This window comes from Tachysurus vachellii, chromosome 15 (assembly GCF_030014155.1).
Source record: "Tachysurus vachellii isolate PV-2020 chromosome 15, HZAU_Pvac_v1, whole genome shotgun sequence".
NCBI lineage: Eukaryota > Metazoa > Chordata > Actinopteri > Siluriformes > Bagridae > Tachysurus > Tachysurus vachellii.
This window is the reverse complement of record NC_083474.1, coordinates 4,873,172-4,885,126: the sequence shown is the minus strand read 5'-3', so window position 1 is coordinate 4,885,126 and position 11,955 is coordinate 4,873,172. Positions and strand designations below refer to the sequence as shown.

At 38.2% G+C, this 11,955-nt stretch overlaps 1 protein-coding gene across 1 annotated transcript; it reads left to right on the top strand.

The window, feature by feature from the left end:
- Positions 1-3,914: 3,914 nt before the first annotated feature.
- diabloa (diablo, IAP-binding mitochondrial protein a) lies at positions 3,915-6,259 on the top strand. The gene is made up of 6 exons (XM_060888605.1): positions 3,915-4,239; positions 4,500-4,629; positions 4,811-4,936; positions 5,108-5,218; positions 5,388-5,484; positions 5,577-6,259. The coding sequence occupies exons 1-6, from the start codon at positions 4,112-4,114 to the stop codon at positions 5,780-5,782; spliced, it is 798 nt and encodes a 265-aa protein (XP_060744588.1). The 5' UTR covers positions 3,915-4,111; the 3' UTR covers positions 5,783-6,259.
- Positions 6,260-11,955: the final 5,696 nt, after the last annotated feature.

Genomic DNA, 11,955 nt, shown 5'->3' with positions numbered 1-11,955 from the left:
CATTTTCATTGAGGCCGACTCTGTGAGAATCCTGAGACATCTACAGATCTACCAGCTCCAGTTGGACTCTGTGATACTAAGAGGAGATCTGAACTCCATGTGATCCTTACACCAATACAACACTTGTCTGACTGTATATTTGTAATCACACCCTCCAGTGTCACCCATATGAGGATGGGTTCCCCTTTGAGTCTGGTTCCTCTCAAGGTTTCTTCCTTACCAATTTAAGGGAGTTTTTCCTTGCCACTGCTGCCTGAGTCACCTCAGACTTGCTCATTGGGGATAAATACATATACATACATACACACATACATACATACATACACACATACATACATACATACATACATACATACATACATACATACATACATACATACATACTGTGAACTATATATATCTTGAATTTTTATTATATTAATTCTTTATACTTCTCCTTATGTTTACCTTCTGCTCTAGGTTTATGTTCTGTAAAGCTGCTTTGAGACAATGTCCATTGTAAAAAGCGCTATACAAATAAACTTGAATTGAATTGAATTGAATTTTCTTCATCATCATGGAACAGGGCTTGAAGCTTTTTATATGTAGCTTATTATACGTCCTCCTGTGCCCTTAAAGAGGGATAATACTGATTGAATATGATAGACTCATTGACTGGCATGCCCACGCTGCAGCTGTTCCAATCTGCTACATCCATGAACAAGTGAAGTATTTTATCACATGGGAGGGTTTGAAACACGGAGATGCATGCAAGTGAAGGTGGTTCAGGCTTTAATATAGACAAAAGCAAACAGTCCTAAACACAAGGCAAAGTTAAAATTATAAAACAGGCAAACATTGGGCGATCTGCAAATTAGCCTGACTATTGCAGGTCAAGTCAAGAACACAAGCTTGCTACAGGAGGAATACAATACTGATACTTCCCTTTCAGGATGGGACACACAAGGGTTTAAATAAGGACAACAATTAAGAACAAAACTGAAAACGGGTGAATACAATAAGGACACATTCAGGGAACAACGTATAACAAGACAGAGGAAGAGACAATACGTGAATCAAAACGAAAGACACATGTCAAAGTTAACAAACGACTTACTTTTGATATTCATTAAAACTTTATTAAACTCTGGAACCAGGCAACCTATAGAACTTTTCTTGTCTTATCTGATGTGAGAGAAAAAATATTTCAGAAATATTTGCATGACACAAGTACTTGCAACTTGCAACCTCTTCCTCAGACACTGTAGATTACAGTGGTGTAGTGCTAGTGTTGTAAACTACAGTATGAACAGCTATTTTAAAGGTTACAACATCACTGTGCAAACACATAACCATGTTTTATATACAGTTTAACCATTTGTGTCGGTTGTTTCAATCTGGAGCTATAAGACAATTCATATGATTAGGGTGTAATGAGGGATCATGACATAATGCATCATGATTTCTTCTAGTAGAGAGAATACACTGTACATTGTTTGAAGCCATATGCCATATGAGCTTTTATATTAATATAAAAACATTACTTTAATAACATTACATAACATCAATTTATTTTGTTGAAAAGTAATATTTGGAAATGTAAACATCTGTAAAAATCTAAAAAATATCTAGGAAATAAAAGATCCACGCTTCTAAAGCTGTAGTGAACCCTATCACTTCTGGCACAATCAGAAGCACTCTGCTTACATGGCTGATAAAGGACTTCTGTCCACTTTGTTCTGTTTCATTTGAAACTGTGTGTACTGCACTGAATTTCACAGCATTCTGAACAGAGTAGCTACAGAATTTGTGCTTGTTAAATACTTACAGAGCCTTTAATTATTAATCCAACTCTGAGGCTCTACTTTATTGCACAACCATATTTGTTTTGTGTGCGAAAACAAGGACTCTTTCCAGAGATAATAAACGCTCACTCCTCAACCATTTTCACTGATGACAACACCAATGTACAGAGCACGTATCCACTCACGTCTTGTGATGCAACCGAAAGACATACTTTAAAAACATAAACTCAATGACCACTATATTCAGAACAGCTGTTCAGAACACGTTCATGCAATTATTCAGTCAGTCAAGGCAATGGTGCAAGGCAAAAAAAATCAAGCAGATATAGTTCAAGAGTTGCATTTAATGTTCAAACTTCAGAATAGGGAAAAAAGTGATCCCAGTGGGATTGAACGTGCCATGACACAGTCTTCACTGTTTACACAGAATGTTGAAAACAAAAAGAGCTTCCGGTGGTTCAGTCGGCGCTTCTATGTGCAGAGGTTTTGCAGGCAGCCACATGTGATTAATGGGAGAGGTCGGCGGAAATTTGACATGACTGGTTAAAGCCGTCAGGAAGGCTATGAAAAAATTAAGTAACCATACCTTATAACCGTGGTGAGCAGAAAGCATCTCAGACCAAAATATGGAATATTGAGGCAGATGGGGTATAACATCACAGATTCACAGCATGAAATGTACATCTAACAAATCTGCAGCAATTATGAGATGCAATTCTGTCAACACCTTGGAATCCATCCCACTGTGGCTATTCTGAGAGTAAAGTGGGGTCAGTATTAGTAGTGTTCCTAATACAATGAATAGTTACTGTATATTTCAGAATTTAATATACACTTCATATATTGTACTTTATGTCCATATAAACTGGAAGCCAAGCATGAATTTATTGCCTTCTGGATTGAGGACATTGTGTCCCCTGTCCTTCACTCTATCTCGAAGAAATAGCAGCTGTAGTCATAGGAGTTTCAGTTTACTATTATTACAATATAAAAGAATACACAGTACTTGTTGACGGCTCATTCTTCAATGTGAAGGACTCACAGAGAGTTCAAGAATAAAAAGATATATTATACATTATATTAGATTATAAAAAATGCTGGAGTTAAGTGGTTGACTATGGACTACTGACTGCAAGGCCCTTAATCCTCACATGCTCACTTGTACAGTATATGTAATTTAAGTCACTCTGGACAAAGGTGTCTGCCAAATACTGTAAATGTCATGGCTAAAGTCTTATTTGACTGATTGTTATCAGTTTGCAGATGTAAATTGTGACTCAACGCATACTGTAATTAAGATAAGTCTGGTGTTCCACACGGTTCGGCTTTAGGAGCACTGCTTTTCAACTTATACTGTATATACTACCTCTGGGTATAATTAACAAGGTATTAGCTTCCACTGTTATGCTGATGACAGCCTTCCAAATAGTGTTTGGGACTCAGACACAATCTCAGTCACAGTTTACGTCATGTCTAAAAACACGCTTGTTTAGTCAAAGTCTTTTATGAATTATTTTTCTTAGGTAAAGGAGTCAGATCTGTCTCAGGGAGTTTTTCGTTACCATTGTTACCTCTGAATTAATATAAAATACAAATGTAAACTTTGTCATTTGTATATTCCTGCTGCATTGCAGCAATGTCCATTTGTCGCTATACAAATAAAAGTGAACCGAATATGACAAGCTAATTTACAAAGACTATTGTTGATGTTCTCAGACTAAACTGTGAAGAGGTTTTAAAATAAAAATAGGATAACAATTTAATATAAGTAATAGATATTACATTCCACACAAAAACATGACATTAATTTAGTTTCCAAAAAAAAAAAAAAAAATTGTTCTAAAGTAACTGCAAGCCTTTGAATTTGCACGTATGGTTGTTGTCTTTTGTTCAGAGTTGTTCTAACCTGCTGCTGCTGTTTTTGGGCCTCTTGTTGATCAGCCTTTGGCCCTGTGATTATTTACTATAATCCTGTTGCTCAGCGTTTGTGCTGACGCTGTACACGTCCTGTGCGTCACTCAAAGTCTCTCCTTGAACTTTTTTTTGTGTGTGTGTGATAGGACTTTTTCAGTAAACTGGTCAATAAAGTGCTTGGACCACTCAGTATAAAAGGCCGAGTCTATCATCATCATCATCATCATCATCAGATCTAACTGAGAGCAGAGAAACATAACAGGCTTGTTTTCTTTTCTCACGTGTACTTCAGATACATTTTATTTTCCTTCATAATAGGTGGAATTTATTTATATCGATTTGGATCACACGCATAATATACGATAATATAGAAATCAGGTAAAAAGGTGCGGATTAATCTGTAAGATTAGAAAATGCAAGCTTTTGGGCACTGCGGAGTGTGTGTGTCTAGGGGACTATTTCAGAGGCGGACCGACTTCCTGTTTACGAGGTCTAACATGGGTGCCATGCGGCAAGCGGCAGCGTGTTTACATTTATTCAGGTATGTATTTAATCATGTACCTGATTAATGGTGCAGTTTTGGAAGAAGGGGGAAAAACACGAAGCTGTTTTTGTTCTACGTCTGTCCTGAACCATATATGTAGATATTATACGCCGTTTCTGTTTGTAGAGAAACTCTGTTCAGACTGCAGACAAGCTGCCTGCCTGCAGGGGGCGCACTAACTGAACTGAACTACTTTAGTTTGTGCTTTCTTGGCGTTCTCAATAAACACGAGTTTTAAAAGACTCTTTTACTTCTAGAGCCACAGCTGGTGGGATCTTCATCAACAGAAAACCTGTACAGCAGCTTCTACGTCTCCCTGAAGTAATGCACTGTCCTGTTGTGTCCATCAGCTTGGGCAGTGGACTATGTACTGTTCCCTTCATTCAGGTACAATGTCACTTAAACAAATATTTGTGCAGTTAAGGTCTGAATCCCAAATGCTCTGTCTGTACACTTTAGATTAATTGTTTGACATGGAATTCAAATGTGAGGTGATAGTTAAATTAACAAAAGACACAAGTTACTTAAGCTTTAAGCTCATTACACCTTTTTGTTGCTTTTATTACAGCAGGTGGACAATCTGTCACATGAGTCTCTGATTCGTCGGGCATCCTGCTTGGTCACAGACAGCGCCAATACCTACCTTTCCCAAACCACTATGGCTCTTATAGATGCCCTGACAATGTATACAAAGGTGTGCGCTTGTGTGTTCAGTGTCTTTGTTCATACCTGACCTTTCCTGCCGTATTGTATTTTGTTCAAATTGAGAAATGTAAACTATTGGGATCCTGTTTAGGCTACAAATATATATTTGAGAACACCAGATTACTATACAGTGAGTGACATTATGTGTTCCTGTTCTCAGGCTTTGCACACCCTCATCGCTCTTCAAAAGCGTTATTTGGCCTCAATTGGAAAATTCACTCCTGCTGAGGAAGACAGCATCTGGCAAGTGATCATTGGCCAACGAGTGGAGGTAATATTTCTGGGTCTTTAGTGAATTCAAGTTTAAAAATACATAGAGAAGTCTTGGGAATTGATCAAAATGGAATGTAATGTATTTTTGCACTGATTTTAATCTTTACTGAGGCTCAGGTTCCTAAAAAGCCCCCTAAGCAAGCAAGCACTGTTTTTTCTGTTTTTAGGTTGGAGACAGGCTGGATGAATGTAAACGCTTTGAGTCAAACTGGGTGAATGCTATCAACATCTGTGAGTTGTCAGCTGAAGCCGCCTTCAATTCAGGCATGTGTTAATAAGCTAATATTTATGTGGGAGACTATTTACCTTGTCTGCTGATGATTAAAATCAACTGATTATTTCCTCTTGTTTTTCAGGAGCAGAACATGCATCCAATGCATTAAAAAGCAGCATGAAGGCAGCACAGTCTAAGGTAGAAGAGATGAGGAAACTCCAAATGGCTGCACAGAAAAGTCTGGCTGAAATGAAAGCTGAAGAGATCCAGAGAATGGCTGAGTATGCATCAAGTATCAACTTGCAGGATTTGGAGGATATTCCTGAAGCGTACCTCCGTGAAGACTGAGAAAGCAGAAAATGACTGAGAAACGAGCTTTCAGGATGAACTGAATATAAATTATTGTCCAACGTAGATTACAACATGGAACCTTTCTGCTGCAAAAATGCTGTATGGATGAGGACCAGTGAATTAGATTTGTTATTAAGCATTACAATAAAAGGTTTATGGAATATAATTTCAAGGTATAGAACTTTGCAGACAGTTTTTACTTATTTTTTTCTGCAAGGCTAGACAATAAAACAACTTGCATTGTCCATTAATAATTAACACATCTGGTCAGCATGTTTCCTGTCACCTTGTTAATATCAATATTTAATTATCAATATTTTACCTGGAAAAAAAAAGCATGTAATATAAGCTGAAAATCACCATTTACTTGTAAGCAAGTAATTTGTCCAGATGGTGGGTGTACACACGGTTTTGAGATCATTACAAAAATAAATGTACTGTTTATTTTAATGTAAATAAAATCTTATTTTTCTATGAATGTCTGAGCTGTGTTATGTTATATTGGAGTGAATGGAGATATACTGCTGTCTGCTGTGGAGGAGAGTAAAGTTGCTGTGTTTGAATGGTTGTGTTTTTAGAATACAGCACATACTTTTATTGATAACATAAAGAACAAAGGAGTAAAGAGATGCACTGCCATCCAATCCAGGATTTCTTCCTCATGCTGTGATGTCTCTGAATCTGCTGCAACCTTGACCAGGATAATGTATTTACTTAAACTCTGTGAGTGAAAGAGAAAACAGAGTGGTATTCTACTCCAAGACAATAACTATAATAGTACAATAAGTAACAATAACAGCAAGGGTACTAACTGTGCAAGTGGATAGGGCTAGACCCATGAAATCAGAATCTGAATCAGGTTTATTTGCCAAGTGTGTTGACACACACAAAGAATTTAGTTCCAGCAGTTGGTGACAAAAGTACAGACCTAAATAACACTACACATTTAGCTTGGACTATACAAGACAAAACAGACTATACGAGACAATACAGACGATGAGACACAATATAGACAGTATGAGTATTAAATATGAATACAGAATATATGACAGATCAGTTATGTACATAAACTGTTAGAAGTACATGGTAGTGCAAATAACACTATTGTGCAGTATTGTGCTTTTGTGCAATATGCAGCTGCAGTAGTGTGTGTATACAGGTCCGTAGCCAGCCTATTGAAAAGGGGGGGTTCTTTTTTCAAAAAGTGGATCTTTTTGCAGTTTTTCTCCTCCTTCTGTATTTAATTATGAGGTTCAAATACTTCATTTTGGTGACCTTTTATGCACTAATTTGTGCTGGATTAGCTTGACTACTGGTATCTTAACGAGAACGCTTTTTGATGCACCTAAATTATTTACTGCATTGTTGTCAAATTACTTCCTCATGTACCACCTTTGTCAGTCCATACACAGTTCATAAGTTTATAGACCACACTAACAACAGAATAGATTTAATGAACTTTACTGAAGTATTAATAATAATTATTTTCATCATCATTTCTTGACTCTCTGTCCAATGCCTCTTTGCTTGTTGTTGTATTTGTCTTGACACTTATGGATTTAGTACACTGGTCAGTTCCAATCTTCTTGGGTGCAATTTGGAGAATATGTTCACCCAGCTATATGTATCATATGTAGCTTCACCAGGTTGACTGCCATGTCATAGTGTGTATGGATGACGGCCAGGGATGACAAGCGGTCCTCTCCCATGCTGCTACGCATGAATGTGTTCAGTCTCCGGAGAGTGCTGGCCGACCATTCACATTCACATGAGGTGACTGGCAGAGTACAAGCTATTTTGAGAAGCTTGAAGATGTTTGGCTAGATCAGCACATCACATTGTTTGATTGCCTCAGCACATGAAGTTGGCCTTTGTTCTGATGGCTTGTTTTGCCACTTCAGTGTCCAGCGTTTCAGTTCCTGGTCAATCAGCTCTGGTGAAGGTAAGTCATCTTGGTAAAGTTGGACTACTTCAGAAATGTCCACTGTCACACCTGAGTTGCACTGTATAGATGGAATTAGACCCAGGAGCCTTGATGCGGTTACAGATAGAGGACTGAATCTGGATTCAAACTCCAAGATGACATGGTCTAGGAAAGGTATAGCCATGTTGCGATGATACTAGTCCTTCACAGTTTCAGCAGGAACATTTTCTCTCTGTGTCTGCCTTCCAGCAACATGTGGTTGATTGGTATGCTCAACATCGACCTGAGCAGCCATCCTGATGGCTTGCTTGTAGATCTGTAAGGTACGTTAGGAGACCGTAGTGGTGACGTAGTGATTTGGTACTGTTATGGTAATGAAATTAGGACCCCCTAGGACGTAACAGTTACGTTGCCAGCTGGTAAGTCATGAAATTACCAAAAATGACCAATAAATTATGTAACTAGTACGTGGTGTGTTAGCTGGGTAGGGATCGCGCACCGAAGGAGAGAAGCATTTCCATTGGCGCCAGTCTGCCGGTATTGGCCAATCACAAAAGTCGATATTTCAGCCAATATCACTGAATATCCCACTATGTTTTATTATTATTATAACGCTACGTTTATATGGATATTATATTGTAGACTATTGAGTGGATAAAATATAGAAATCCTTTTAATATATATATATATATATTATATATATATATATATATATATATATATATATATATATATATATATATATATATATATATATATATATATATATATATATATATATAAAACCCCTCCCCCCATCATTCAGAGGCGACACTTTAAAGTGTATTGCGAGAACTCTGAACTGCACGCGCGGCGCGCACACACACACACACACACACATACACACACGTCCAGCTACAATAATGTATCATATTAATTTGAAACAGCAACCCAGAATATTTGTCACAAGCATTGATTAAAACAATGTTGACAATAATCACATAAACAAACCGACTTAAATTCTGGACCTTTGGCAGTGAGGGGGGTTCGTTCGAACCACCCGAACCCCCCTGCCTACGGGCTTGTAGTATATATACTGATTATGTGATGACTGACAGTTCTGATTATGCAGTACTTGTAGATATGAAGCAGAGAATATAATTATGGTGAGTTGTTAATCAGGGTGATTGTCTGGGGAAAGAAACTGTTCCTATTTCTGGCAGTTTTGGTAAAGTTCTGTAGCACCTGCCAGAAGGGAGGAGCTGAAAGAGGTTGTGCCCAGGGTGTGAAGGGTCAGTAGTGATTTTTCCTGCCCAGCTTCTGGTTCTTGTATTGTACAAGTCCTGGGGAGTGGGCAGGGGGGCACCAGTTATTTTATCTGCTGTTTTTACTGTGCAGTCTTTACCTGTCCTGTTTTGTAGCTGCCCCAAACCAGATGGTGATGTATGTGCACAGGACAGATTCAATGACTGCAGTGTAGAACAGCATCAACAGCTCCTGTGGCAGACCATAATTCATTAATTGGTGTAGAAAGTACATCCTCTGCTGGGCCTTTTTGATGATGGTGTTTATGTTGAACTCCCATTTTAGGTGAAGATACGGAAGTTGTGATTCAGTCCAAAAAGTCCAGTAAGAAATAACAGGGGCTTTTAGACCGACATTTCTGTAATGTGTAATCCACAAAAATAGCCACCAGTAATGGATGGACTGGCATAAAAACCTTTTTTTTATTTTATTTACTTTTTTTTCAGTCGCTTTAATGGGGAAAAATGCAACTGACATCACAGTTAAAATGAAATCACCACCTACTGTACAGGTTGAGGGGGAAAAATCGAATTTGGACAATCATGAGTATGATAACGAATTAGAGAGATTTATTTATTTCATACACAGCGTCTTCTGGCAGCCCTGCATATGCCAACGACGCCATCTAGCGGCTGTGTGACGCACGCCCTCATTTCGCCTGTTGTCAGAATAATCCCTTTACTCACTTTACGCACTACAGACTCAGAAAACTTGATCCATTGATGTCATGGTTAGAGTGCATTGGTGTTTAAAGTAAATAAGCAATTCTATTTGTGCATCATTTGTAACATCAACATTTTTTTCTCTTAGAAACTTTTTGTCCTGTTAACAGTTCAAAGACAATTCTGCATTGCATTAATTTATAATATTAATTTCCTGCATACCATAAACTCATGGTCAGACAAGAAGTGAACAATAAACAATAAGTAGTTGTAACAAATATTATATAAATTGTACAATAAGTAACAAAATCCTCTTTTCAATCCATTATCAGTCTTTATTCAGAAGTATATCTACATTTATTGGGGGTTACGGTGGCTTAGTGGTTAGCACGTTCGCCTCACACCTCCAGGGTTGGGGGTTCGATGCCCGCCTCCGCCTTGTGTGTGTGGAGTTTGCATGTTCTCCCCATGCATGTCTTTGGACATGCATGGTAGGTTGATTGGCATCTCTGGAAAAATTGTCCGGAGTGCGTGAGTGAATGAGAGTGTGTGTGCCCTGCGATGGGTTGGCACTCCGTCCAGGGTGTATCCTGCCTTGATGCCCAATGACGCCTGAGATAGGCACAGGCTCCCCAAGACCCGAGAATAGTTCGGATAAGCAGTAGAAAATGAAATGAATCTACATTTATGGCATTCGAAAGACACCCGTATCCAGATCGACCTACATTTATCAAATTTATAAAACTGAGCAATTATGCATTAAGGGTCTTGCTCAGGAGTGACAGCTTGGTGTTGCCCAACACCATAACTGAGCTACCACTGCCCCAAGTATATGCTGGGTGGGTGTTGGTAACTAAATTATTATACTATATAGTATTAATAAAATTGTAAATAATTTTCAAGAAAAAAATAAAGTAATTTCAACATTTAATATTCCAACAGTAAATACCATTAGTGTACACAGAAGACATTGTCAGAAACTGTCTGAAAAAATAACCAGCAGATGGTGGTGTCATGCTGTTTAGTTCAGTTCAAGTTGAAAATCTTTAAATAACTGAGAAACTCTCATGATACAATTGCATGTCCATTATGCTGGTCATTGATAGCACTCTTTCTTTTAGCACCAGAATAGTCTGCCTCTTAACTTAATCAGAGCTCTACAGCACTTCTTAAACAGCACCAAACAGTATAAAGCATTAGATCAAGCATATTCTATTTATAGTGTTTTTAACAAAGAAAATGGTCACAAAGCAGCTTTACAGGAATCTAAAAACTCAGAAGACAAATTATAACATTTTATATTTAAATGTATTTGTATCCTTAATGTGCAAGCCAGAGACAAGTGTAGCAAGAAAAAGTCACTCAGTCAATATGAGGAAGAAACCTTGGGAGGAACCAGACTCAGAAGGGAACCTATCCCCATTTAGGTGACACTGAATAGTGTGTTTATCCTTTCTATAACTGCACATTATATAATCAAGTACAACTGTGTAACCAGGAGCTTATGGATATGGACATCAGTGAAATTTCTGAAATCATTATAGTTTTAACATTCTTTAATTAAATGTTCAGTGATGGAAACTGGAGCACATAACTGATTATGGCAATTTCAGAAGCCATCTACATGTACTCCAAGCAGTACTATCTACAACAGTCACATGTATTTCCATGTTACATTTACAGCATTATTATTTTTATACAACTGAGCAATTAAGGGTTAAGGGCCTTGCTCAGGGGCCCCAGCAGTGGCTGCTTGGTGGACGTCGGAATCAAACTCACAACCATCCATTTGGTAGCCCAACACCTTAACCACTAGGCTACCACAACTTCATGTTCTCTATGTAAGGCAATCTTAGCAGCAGCAAGAACCTCCAAGTGATGAGACTCCAACCAGAAGTAATGCATCAGGATGGATCAGGCACGTCAGGAGAGCAGAAGCAGTTAGGATCACTGGGAGCTCAGTAGCAGCACTCGACAGAGAAAAGAGAGAGAATAGCTATGACAGCATAACTAAAAGAGACTGACAGAAAGTGACATTAGTTAATCCTGGGACATAATGCGACCAGCCACTCCACCATCAACAAACCTGTATGTACATGTGAGACATCCGAACATCTCAGTTCACCAAAACACTCTATGCCCATGAACCCTTTAAATCTACTCCTTTATCAAAGAAAATCTTGACTAAATGCATTTCCATCCTGGACTCCTGGAGTCTGTGTCCCGAAAAATTATTGGAAAGCTGTTTCATAGCTATGGGGATCTGTAACAGAAATCTATGAACCCTGCTGTAGCCTTTA